General features: G+C 38.2%; 1 protein-coding gene and 2 gene segments (V, D, J or C); 1 reads left to right on the top strand and 2 right to left on the bottom strand.

Annotated features, from left to right (window-relative positions):
- Window positions 1–3139: 3139 nt before the first annotated feature.
- On the bottom strand, window positions 3140–3781 carry LOC118565459. The segment is given in 2 exon segments: window positions 3140–3459; window positions 3605–3781. Coding segments are annotated over 2 exon segments (372 nt in total).
- A 3370-nt stretch (window positions 3782–7151) lies between these two features.
- Window positions 7152–7986, bottom strand: LOC118565285 (pro-opiomelanocortin-like). Its single transcript, XM_036145514.1, has one exon. It carries the CDS (start codon window positions 7768–7770, stop codon window positions 7186–7188), a length of 585 nt encoding a protein of 194 aa, XP_036001407.1. The 5' UTR covers window positions 7771–7986; the 3' UTR covers window positions 7152–7185.
- A 543-nt stretch (window positions 7987–8529) lies between these two features.
- On the top strand, window positions 8530–11772 carry LOC118565458. The segment is given in 3 exon segments: window positions 8530–8534; window positions 10333–10469; window positions 11344–11772. Coding segments are annotated over 3 exon segments (480 nt in total).
- Window positions 11773–12862: the final 1090 nt, after the last annotated feature.

The following is a 12862-nucleotide window of genomic DNA, read 5'->3' as shown; positions in this document are numbered from 1 at the left end:
TGCCTGAAACTGCTTCAGATTGAGATGTTAACAAAGTTTTTGAAAATGTAATTCAAATAATTTCACTTTTGAAGTTTAAACTGCATGATTTGATGTTTCTGTAACAAAACCACTGAAGTTGAGGCATTATTAATTTTGCTGGATAAAAAACAGAAAGTGTGTTTTAGTTTTTTTTTTTCACTGAACATTCCCTGCAGCTGCAGTTCAGTTTCTGTTCAGTTCATTTTGATCTTCCGCAAAAAAAAATTCAGGTGCATTAAAATATTCAAACCTATAAAATAACATTAAAGTTTCCCATGAAGCAAGCAATACATTTAAATGTGAAATATTCATGTGAATGTATTCGTGAGTCAAAATCTATCTCTATAAAATTATTGTTACTCTGTGTGTGTCTGTGTTTAGTGAGCTGTGTCAGAGTCTGCTGTGACATTCAGCTGCAGTTTCTGTTCAGCCTGACTGAGGGAGGTTTTTGTACGACTGTTTTTCACTGTGTGAACACATCCTGACTGTTGATGTAATGAACACTCTGACAGTAATAAACTGCAGCATCTTCAGCCTGAACTCCACTGATGGTCAGAGTGAAGTCAGTATTTCCAGAGTTTGTTCCACTGAAACGATCAGGGACTCCAGACTGACGGGTGCTTGTACATCTAACAATGAGTTTAGGTGCTTCTCCTGGTTTCTGAAGATACCAGCTGAAGCAGTAACTTGGATTGACTTTACATTTAATAGAGACAGTCTGTCCTGGAACAACAGACTGAGATCCTGGAGTCTGAGTTATAGTGACTTGTCCTGAAGATCCTGAGAAATAAAAAAAGATTAGAAAGTTTCCTGGATAAAAATCAGGCTTGAAGAATTGTTATCACCATCCAGACCAAAGCTGATATTCTAGATATCCTGGGGAACATGGTTCCATCTTAACAATGATTTCAGCAGAGAGTCTCACCATGAACCAGGAGCCCCAGGGTGGTCAGCAGTAGAGTCAGTGACATCATCATTGTGCTGCTGGTGTGTCAGTGGCTCTGAAAGGCCTGGACAGCCACTGATCAACACTGACCTCTTAACAGCTGGGAGCAGAGAGGCAGGACACATATGCAAACACACAGAGTCAGTCACATGGAGCTCAGCTCTACAGCTCATAACGCCTCCTTTTCTCTGCTGAAACATTTGTCATGTATTTATTAATCTGCATCTCCTGCTACATGTCAGGATATTTCCTCCAAACCGCAGAGAGAGCAGCACTACAGTTAAACTCAGTTTATGACACTACTGGCTAATTTAAGTCTGATGTTATTTCAATGCATCTAAAGGTGTGTTCACACTGAGTACACCTGTCAGCCCAAGCGACAGATTTACATGATATCTCTGCACAGGTGCCTCACAGGAGCGATGTGACACAAATCAGAATCAGAATCAGAATCAAGTTTATGTAGTTTAATCATGTAGGTTTGCACATACACGGAATATGACTTGGTGTTGATGGTGCAGACAAAAATAAGAATACAATAAAATAAAATTGAATAAAACCAATATATATACAGAAGCAATATACGTTCAGTAAACTGTGCGTTAATGTAACGCAGAAGCTTGTAAGCCCTGAACGGGGGAGAGAGACAACGCAAAACCACAAATGCAACTCTGGAAGGCCTGCTGGCCATCACCCTAATCTATAGCTCCATTCTCAGTTATTTATCAGATTAGAGTCAGGACTCTGGTTTTACTTTTTGTTAAAATCTATCAGTAGTATAAGAGTCATTTTGACCATAATAACTTAGTCATATCTATCCAGGCAAAATAGCAATTAATGTTGTTTGTGTTTTTCTGAGTTATTATTATGAGCTTCATTATGTTTCAAAAGGTTGTAAGGCTGATTGTTTTGGCAGTATTTGTGGGGAAAAAAGATGTCATGATGAATTGTATTTAATGCTGTGCTGAAAAAAAGAACAAAGAAAAAGGAAGAAAATACCCATAAATAAATTGCTAAAATAAAAGATTTTCAAGTTTTTGGTAAATGTTTGGAAGTTGAAAACAAACGTGTGATCAACATCAATATAAGCATAATTTTAACACGTTACCACGTTACAAGAAGCTGTGAAACAATATTTGAAACATTTGGAAAATCTTTGACAAATATGACATGAGGATTATTGAAATCCTCATTAAATGAGTTATGGTGACTTTAGTTAATTTGTTCCTTCAAGATAGACTTTTCTGAACAAATTGTCTCAGTTTTTATTATTTGTACTTAGAGCAAGCTCACTTAGAAGAACAGGGTCTATTTAATGTTATATTTACTAATGAGCACAAATTATTCATCTTAATCTGTGTCAAGTATAGTTTATTTTTTTGATCGACATCTATATTGATTCCAGTCGTCCATTTCTTCTTCCTGTATCATATCGTAATTAAGTTTAATTAATCACTGGCAGGTTCAGTTAAAATGGGTTTAAAGCTATCTATTTATTTATAAAGCTAAAACAGAATGTCATGTTCTCATGTGTTTGCATTCATTCAGCTTCACCAGTCATCAGTTGTGTTTCTATTCAGTCTGAATGAGTTAGTTCATTGATTGTGTTCCACTGTGTGAACACAACTTGGCTGTTGAAAGTGTCGCTCTGACAGAATCTTCAGCCTGAACTTTATTGATGGTCAGAGTGAAGTCAGAGTTTTATCTACTGCCTCTGAAATAATAAGCAGCTAGAGAGTTAAGGACTAAAACAATTGTATCACTGTTTAAAGAACATCTAGTCAGAACCTGAGGATATGTATTCAGCAAAGAGAGATCAATCTTCATCAAGTTGTTAAGAATGTTTTCTTCCATGTTGACCCATATGTTGACTTTAAATTTCAATCTCAGGTCAAATTATATTTTCCACAAGAAAGGCAGTTCTTCCAGGTGTTTGAAAATATCCGAACATATTAACTTCAAAAGCTTGAACTCCAAATATTTCTGTGAAACCAGCAGTAAATTTTAATGTGAACTATTCATGTGAATGTATTAGTGAATAAAAAATATCTCCGTGAAATGATTGTTACTCTGTGTGTGTCTGTGTTTAGTGAGCTGTGTCAGAGTCTGCTGTGACTTTCAGCTGCAGTTTCTGTTCAGGCTGACTGAGGGAGGTTTTTGTACGACTGTTTTTCACTGTGTGAACACAGCCTGACTGAGGCTATGAGCACTCTGACAGTAATAAACTGCAGCATCTTCAGCCTGAACTCCACTGATGGTCAGAGTGAAGTCAGAGTTTCCAGAGTTTGTTCCACTGAAACGATCAGGGACTCCAGACTGACGGGTGTCTGCACATGTAATAATGAGTTTAGGTGCTTCTCCTGGTTTCTGAAGGTACCAGTTGAAGCAGTAACTCGTGCCTGGATTGACTTTACATTTAATAGAGACAGTCTGTCCTGGAACAACAGACTGAGATCCTGGAGTCTGAGTTATAGTGACTTGTCCTGAAGATCCTGAAATATAAAAAAAGATTAGAAGGTTTCCTGGATAAAAATCAGGCTTGAAGAATTGTTATCACCATTTAGACCAAAGCTGATATTCTAGATATCCTGGGGAACATGGTTCCATCTTAACAATGATTTCAGCAGAGAGTCTCACCGTGAACCAGGAGCCCCAGGGTGGTCAGCAGTAGAGTCAGTGACATCATCATTGTGCTGCTGGTGTGTCAGTGGCTCTGAAAGGCCTGGACAGCCACTGATCAACACTGACCTCTTAACAGCTGGGAGCAGAGAGGCAGGACACATATGCAAACACACAGAGTCAGTCACATGGAGCTCAGCTCTACATTCTGCAATGTTTCCACGTGAATGCTCAACCATTTGCATCTGAAAAACAAGCAAAGATCTCAAACCAGAGTGTTCAGCTTTTCAGAGAATTTCTGAAGGATAGAGGACTTTTCAATCTATTCTGACTTTCTTTTTCTAAAATTTTTGGGATCCTGACGAAGCTCCTGCATGACTGGATCATAATCATGTTTGTTTTTTTGCACAGAAAAACACAATTGCTGAAATATTGACATTTCATATATTTAGTCTACATCTACCCTGTGCTGGACTGGCCACCTGACCAGGATGTTCCCCGCCTCTTGTCCTATGACTGCTGGAGACAGACACCAGCTGGATGGATGGATGGATGGATGATTAGTCAGATGAACAGAAAAGTGTCTTTGCCAACCTTTTTATTTTAGGGCTTAAATTAACAAAAATAAATGTAATAACTGGTACCAATTTTTGGATTTCATGATAAAGAAAAGAAAAGAAAAGAAAAGAAAAGAAAAACTTTTCACAAAAATGTGAACAGTTTTTATCTCTAAGGGCATTTTCACAGCAGGAAAGTCATTTGATCCACTTGTTTGGTCTGCTTTAATTTTGACATTATTTATTTTGCAAGTGAACTATAACTTATAACAGAACCATGTATGACAACCGTCACTCCCATTGGACAGATATGAGCAGAGTGGGACAGAGCACACACCTGGGAATATATGCTGATGCACCACAAATCCAAGGTAAGGCAAGGCAAGGCAAATTTATTTATATAGCACATTTCAGTACAAAGACAATGCAAAGTGCTTTACTTGATAAAAATATAGGAAAATAAATCAGAATAAGAGCAAGTTGGAATAAAACGTAGAAACAAAATAAAACATGGGAGAATAGAAATTAAAAGCAATTATTAAAAACAGTTGGACTACAAAGTTGAACTTATTATGTTTTAGTAAGGCAGTTTAACTAGAACAGTCAAAGGCAATCCTGAACAAATGTGTTTTCAATATTGATTTAAAAGAACTCAGGCTTTTAGCACGTTTACGGTTTTCTGGAAGTTTGTTCCAGATTAAATCCACCTATTGGTCTCCCGTTCCAGATTTCCCTCATTGGTGAACAAGACCCTTACATGCTTAAACTCTTCCACTTAGGGAATTACATTTATATTAGAGTGTTTAATTATTATTTTACATTAATACATCATCACTATCTTCATTTTCTGATACAATTCTGCCTATTTTTTATGGTAGAGTGTGATGCTCAACATCCAATCATGTTTTGTCTTTAGATGGTTCTGTTTTAATGGTTCACCAGTAATACTTGTCAGTTGTTATATGTGTTATGATTTTCTATTGATATCTTAGGATAGATAGATAGATAGATAGATATGATAGATAGATAGATAGATAGATATAGATGATAGATCGTAGATAGATAGATAGCTAGATAATAGATAGTAGATAGCTAGATAGATCTCGCTCGCTCGATCGCTAGCTGCTCGCTAGCTAGATAGTAGACCGATCGATCCTCGTCGCTCGCTAGATCCTAGATAGATAGATAGCTTTATTACAGACTCAAGTCCAAATTACAAAAAACGAAAATGAATAAAAGAATAAAAGTACATTAAAAAAGAAAAAAGAAAACTCCTAGCCTTTCAAAAAGGCAAATCACCAATGGTCTCCAGAGTATCAGATGAGTATGTTTACTGCACTCATATGTAACATTAGTCAACAGTTTGGATAAATACTATATTGGACTCATTTAAACGACAGATAAATTTATACATAAGCTTTCTTAAAACAGCCATTAAAGTGCTGAGTCGAGCAGATACAAACAGTTCACTAGCACTGGTCCATCTGGGTTTGTTTAACAAAAGCCTTAATGCGTCATTATAGGCCACCTTCAATCTTTGAAGACTGGCTTTTTTTAAGTTGCGCCACAAATGTGCGGTATACAGAGATGTACAATATGACCTAAACAACTTCAGTTTCACTGCATCAGAACAGAATCCAAACTTACGGACAAGGATATTTGCCTGAGCATATAGTATTTGAACCTCCCGGTAAATGTCTTCATCATCAGATAGACGGTCTGTCAGCACATGGCCAAGATATTTTACTTAATTTGAGACATTCAATAACATCCCAGATAGTTTAAAATTTGGAAATATAATATTTTTGTCTTCCTTAGTGTGATAAATCAAGAAGATACTTTTAGATGGGTTGAATTTGACATCAAATTGTACACCATATGCTGAACAGACATTAAGCATCTTCTGGAGACCAGCTGAACTTGGACTAAAAACCACTAGGTCATCAGCATACATAAAATGATTAAAAATAGTATCACCAACCATGCAGCCAGTTCTACACAAGTTTAGCTGCTTAGAGAGGTCATTCATATAAAAATTAAACAACATAGGAGATAAAATGCTTCCTTGTCTGACTCCATTGCCGACACGAAAGGATGCAGACACACAATTGTCCCATTTGACTTGCATATCTTGATTAGCATACCAGTAGGACAGACATCTTCCTATATATTTATTTATCTATATATGACCTTTTTCAACAATGATCAAAATAACACAGTGGAGCTGAAGTAAGGAAGTATCAAGCAAGTTATTTTGACAGGAAAAATTTTTTCAGGGTTTATTTATATTAATGTCTCAGTGATACAGCACTGCACCGTGCATTCTGATCAGACTAACTGTTCAGGCCTAACTTTTAGTCTGCGACAGAAACAAAGATTCATGGCTAACTACTGCCCTCCTGTGGCTTTATCAGTGATGGCATGCAGAGAAAAAGGGGGAAAAAAAGAGAAAAAATAAATAAATAAAATAAAGACTTAAAACTTTAAAGCGTGGCAGAAGCTGAGAAAAATGGAATTAACAAACAACCAATATCAAAATAATCATAATCTGTGTCTTCAAACTATGTTTTCTGGCCAAAACTGGAGTTGGTGATACCTCTGCCGTCTCTTGATAAAACGTCTGTTCACCAAGCCAGAAGAGAAACACTTCAACCAATTAAAAAATAAGTTACAGAACAAAAACTTTCAGTTTTTGAGTAATAAATAGTTTTTCAAATAAGTATATATAATTAGTACAATAACCTGTTTTATAGGTTTCAGGGCTTTTTCTGTGCTTTTGTGGTATTTGCATATCTATAAGTTGATTTTAGTTATTACCTTGTCAACGGCTTTACTGTTTTCAGAAGCAGTGTTTTCCAGAATCTACACAACAAACTAACAACAAACTATAACTTCTGTGGATGAATGTTATTTTTTATCTATTTACAAAAGTTGCATTATAAAGTGATTTTGTTACTTATTAAGTTGTAGGACAAATGTAATAATATTGTGTTTCTATAATTTTTTCCCCCTGTCCATCTTCTTTTCCTCCCTTCTTCATCCTCACATCGCTCTCTTCTCCTCCTCTCCTTTGTTGATGACGTTTCTGAAGAGTGTGACCAGCGGCCCCTTGCTGTGGCCCTTCCAGCTCTTCATGAAGCCCCCGTAGTGTTTGCTAGCCACAGGGCCGCTCCAACGGAAGTGCTCCATCTTGTACGGGATGTCTTCTGTATCACGTTGCTCAGTGGAGAGCTGCTCTGCTTCCTCCTCTGCCACCTGCTCCTCATCCTCAGCTGCTGGTTTTACCCTGGAAAGTTTCCACCACCTCAACTCTCCAGGGAAAAAATCAGCTGAGTCTCCATTCACACTTCTGCCTGTGGGGATTTTCGTTGAACGCCGCTTTCTCCCAAGAGGCTTCCCCCATCGAAAATGCTCCATGGAGTAGGAGTTTTTGCCCTGAGAGGAGGAGGGAAAGGATGAAGGGGAAAGAAAGACCGATGAAGGAGAAGGCTGTAGGTAAACACTCCCAAGGATGGTGGTCATCTCATGAGGGTCAGGTCCACAGAGCTGGATACAGTCCTGCAGGACGGTGGAGAAATGGGAAAATGCATCTCTGTTGCTGGAGTTAGCTAACCCAGAGGGAAACATGGCTTTTTATGGGCATGCTGTGTGTTAAAACCTTTGACTTCTGATGCTCTCTGTTGGAGATAAAGATTCTCTTTAAAGAAACAAACTCTGGGCCAAGGAGTAAGTCTGCAGGTGTTTGTTCATTTTTCAAACATCCAGCATGTATGAGCCACCATCCTGCATGGGTTAGGCACACAGAACCCATCAGGAGCTCAGGATGGTGCTCTGGCTGCAATCTAGCATCAGGATGGGCCTGCAGAAGATGGTGAAGGGAGGTGAGGAGGTCATTGATGGAAAGGATGGGGCTCTGGGAACCCCATATTCAAGCTAGATACATAGTTTGCTTTTAAATAGAGAGAAGGTGAAGATTGGTAGAACGAGGCAGGAGGAAGCAATCAGAGGATGAGGTGCAATGACTTATGGGTAATTAGTGGCAGCAGCAGGTGGAGCTGATTAGGTGCAGAGTGGTGGCTGGAATGGTGACTGGGAAGGCTGGAGCCTGGAGGAATAATCAGTCCAGAATAGTCCACAAAAACAAGAAAAACAAGACAACTGAGCTTTAACTGTCTCCAAATGAGCTCTGCTGTCCTGCTCACTAAGTTGACCAGATAACTTTTTATTATTCAGACAAATTCAGAGTGGCAGTGAGTGTGGAAAAGAGGTGAAAAAACGTGTCCAAGAGGTTGGAACTGGTGGAGAAAAGGCATCAGGTGTGTTGTGTGATAAAAGAGCATCAGTGAGAATTCCTTCTACATGGAATGAAAGAAGACGTGAAGGAAGATGGTGTGAGAGAAGACAAGGCAGAAGAAAGATTTAGATGGAGACAGACTCATCTTTGAATGTAATAAAACACGGTGAGCCCAAACTTCTAGTTGACCAATTCAATCTGGATTTAACTTTCTGTTACATCAATGTTGAAAATTTGTTCAAAGGTCAAATATGTTGTTGATCTGTTTTCACGATTTGTTATGAAACATGTTTGATTTCATTGAAGGACTGAAGATGTGAAAAGTCAGCTTGGTGTGAAGTTAAGCATGTTTACAGAGTTCATCACAATTAATCCTGACATGTTTCCTCCATGTTTTCAGTTTATTCTCACACTGTTTCAGGAATGTTTGTAATGTGATTCATTTATTGTTGATCACAGTGTAAAAGTTTACTGACTGGAATATAAATATAGTGTCTGCTGTAAATCGAGTTTTAAACAAATACTAGGCAGAGTGGGTAAAAAAAGTAAAACATGTTAAAATAATTTCAGTTTAGAAGTTTAAAAACAGCATCATTTTATGTTTCTGTGATAAAAGCTCTGAGGTTGAAGGATTAAAACCAGAAAGTGTGTTTTAGTTTGTTCACTGAACAGAATCAGTCTCTGCAGCTACAGTTCAGTTTCTGTTCTGTTCTGTTTGACTGAGGGAGGTTTTTGTACGACTGTTTTTCACTGTGTGAACACATCCTGACTGTTGATGTAATGAAAACTCTGACAGTAGTAAACTGCAGCATCTTCAGCCTGAACTCCACTGATGGTCAGAGTGAAGTCAGAGTTTGATCCACTGCCTGTAAAACGACTTGGAGTCCCTGATGCTCGAGAGCTGGAAGCATAAATTAGCCGCTTAGGAGTTTGTCCATCTTTCTGTTGATACCAGGCTAAAAAGTGGCTGTTGATGGCAACAAAAACATCCTGACTGGTCCTACAGGTGATCTGGCAGATCCTCCCAGATCAGCTGTCACTGCTGCAGGCTGAGACACTGTGACCTGACCTCTGGACTCTGAGGACACAGAGACAAAAACATAAAGCAGCTTGATGGTTTTGTGGGCTTCATTTCAGAGGGACAGATGTTGATAGAGGAGAGGAGTTTGATCCTCTGGACTTTACCTGTGAAGCAGCAGCAGAGGAGAGTCCAGATGAGGACGCAGATCAAAGTCATGTTTTTGATGAGGAGGATTTCTGTGTCTTCTGTTGTGATGAAGGACAGCTGTCAGTCCTCCAGTGTTCAACTCTCAGGACTATAAACTCTCCCAGAGCACTGGAGCATGGTGCTGCTGATGCAAAGTGCCTCTCTATGGAAATGCTCTGTAGTGATTCCTGTAGGAACTGGGATCAATTTCTCTCAGCTGTTGAAAATCAAAAACTAAATCAGACATGGAAGTTTAGCTTTTTCATGGTGAATAATGATTTTACCAAGAGTAATAATTCTTCAAGGTGACAGGGAAGCAGGAGGAAACAGTTTGTGACCTGAAAGCCGTAATTAAACGGCAAACTTTAAAGGTCGGCCCCCGCTTCTCGCCCATCGGCTGCTGGAGTTAGGCACCCAGCTAGAAAGTTGATGGATAGTTAGATAAGTATAAATCATTTTAAACATGCCTTTTTTATTAATATATAAATAAAATAAGATGACTGGTTGGTGGACAAAGTCTTCACCCACAGACACACAGTGGCCTTAGAGCTCATTCTGAGGAAATATCACTTTGGTTGGTAAACCCACATTTTAGACTTTTAGACTCTAGACAACTAATTTGAAAAGTTTATCAGCTGTAATTATTTAACGAATGTACCAAAGTTTAATCTTTTCCTCTTTCTAAAAGTTTCTCATCCTCCATAAATTGTTTGTGTCAGAGTCAGAGAACCGTGTCTCTACAGTCAGAGGTTTTTGTACGACGGCTCCATCAGTTTGTATCACTGTGGTACACGTTTGGTGGAGGAACCAGACTGGATGTTAACTGTAAGTACAACTAACTTAAATTAAATTAACAATCCCTGTAATATTGAGTTTTAAAGAGTTTTTCTCAGAGGAAAAACACTTCTTTTTGGGTTTAGTTATTTTATATTTTTCTAAACTGCTGTGTTCAATGGAAACTCTGTGACGTCTGAGTTGGACTAATAAGATGAGTCTTAACACTGAAAAAATACTTTTATTTAAATAAAAACAAAGGAAATCTGCTTTATATGAAAAAGTATAAAAAATAATAATCAGAAAACCCTACATCTTAAATAAAATGTTAATTTAAAACTTAGCATTATAAAGTTTTCCAATTAAAATTTTTTACATTTATATAGTCATATTTTATATTTGGTATAGAACAAGTATCGCTTAAGGTTTTCAGTTTTATCTTGAAATTTTTCCTATTTCTACGTATCGTTAACAAGCGGTGTGGACTATATGCTGAGCCACATTATCAGTGTCACTGTGTGTAATGTGATCTCTGGCTCATCTATATTAATTACATTTTTTATTATCCATTTTCTGTCTGAATGTCTGAAAGCTTGTTTTCTTTTTTCAAGAAATCTTTATTTTTTACACGGAAATAAACTTAGATTGTGAGATTCAGGTAGCGGCACATATCTCTTAAAAAACAATATAAATACATTTAAAGTGGTTTTAGAAGATTAGACCTGATTTTAAAAATTGAACAAGTTTAATGAGAAAACATGAAAACATTTAGAAATGTCAGTTTTTATGTGTGGTACTGAAACCTGTCTGTTGCTGTGGTTGAGCAGTGATGCATGTGTGTTACCATGGTTACAAGATCCAGAGCAGGAAGTGAAACCTGGAGGATTTAATCTAGACTTTGCAATGTGTTCGTTTCTCTCTGCAGTGGGTGAACGCCGTCCCACCCTGACAGTGCTGCCCCCCTCCAGTGAGGAGCTGCAGCAGGGGAAGGCCACCCTCATGTGTCTGGCCAACAAGGGCTTCCCCTCAGACTGGAGTCTGTCCTGGAAGGTGGACGACAGCAGCAGCAGCAGCAGCAGCAGCTGGGAGCAGAGCAGGAGCCCCGGGGTGATGCAGAAGGACGGCCTCTACAGCTGGAGCAGCACCCTGAGGCTCCCTGCAGACCAGTGGAGGAAGGTGGGCTCTGTGACCTGTGAGGCCTCCAAGGGCTCCCAGCCTGCAGTCACACAGACGCTGACCAGAGACCAGTGTTCCCAGTCCTGATGTCCCTCACTGGGAGTTCTCTTTTTCTTATATTTCTACTGATGTTACTTTTGCTGGTTCTTTTTCTGTCATCTGTCACCAATAAAGTTTTGACTCAAATTTACAGAATAAAGACATTTTCTTCAAATTAAGATTGTTTCATTCAGATTTTTATCAAAATGTCCTTAACAATATTTTTACATCTTTAACCAGCACATCAGCAGACAGCATATTATTATGGCCAGAGGGACAAAGCATCTCACTGCAGAATCTATATAGTCTATTGAACCCGTCTAAAGTCCCACCATTTATCCATCATCAGAGAAACACCTTTAGTCTTCTCAAATATTAAATGACAGGTTTAATAGCTGACTCCACCAGTCACTTGGGATCAATGTGAAGTTGATTATGATCAATAAATAAATCTCTTTATTGGACTGATAAATATCCAGAAATATTTTTTTTTACCATTTCGATTCAGCTTTATACTTAATTCTGAGAAACCTTTAATTTAGTATTTCTTATGTTGCTAAACTATTTAGAGTTACTCAATAATGCAATTGTTTAGAAAAAGTTATCTCTCATTTTTTGCAGTCAGGGTTTGTTTAACCTATTTTTTTTATGTTTAATTATTATCTTACATTACTATATCATCAAGCTCCATCATATATCAGAGCTCTGATTACCCCGTATGTTCCTAACAGAGCACTTCGCTCTCAGACTGCAGGTCTGCTGGTGGTTCCTAGAGTCTCTAAAAGTAGAATGGGAGGCAGATCCTTTAGCTATCAGGCTCCTCTCCTGTGGAACCAACTCCCAGTTTTGGTCCGTGAGGCAGACACCCTGTCTACTTTTAAGACTAATCTTAATACTTTCCTTTTTGACAAAGCTTATAGTTAGAGTGGTTCATGTTACCCTGAGCTACCTCTATAGTTATGCTGCTATAGGCTTAGGCTACTGGAGAACATCAGGATCTATTTTTCTCACTCTACTGAGTTCTACTGTTATCCAGTTTTGCATTGCTTGTCGTCATTTCAGCTTTTAACTTTTTGTTCTCTGTCTTTTTTTTTCTTCATAGTAGGTACACCTGGTCTGATGTTCTGTTAGCTATGACATCATCCAGAGAAGACAGATCACCCGCTATTACCATCTAATGTAGAACAGATTACTGGATCAATGTTTGCTTCTGTGCTTTTTTGTCTCTC

Source organism: Fundulus heteroclitus, chromosome 13 (genome assembly GCF_011125445.2).
Source record: "Fundulus heteroclitus isolate FHET01 chromosome 13, MU-UCD_Fhet_4.1, whole genome shotgun sequence".
NCBI lineage: Eukaryota > Metazoa > Chordata > Actinopteri > Cyprinodontiformes > Fundulidae > Fundulus > Fundulus heteroclitus.
The sequence above is the reverse complement of the archived record's forward strand: the minus strand, read 5'-3'. Positions and strand labels throughout refer to the sequence as shown.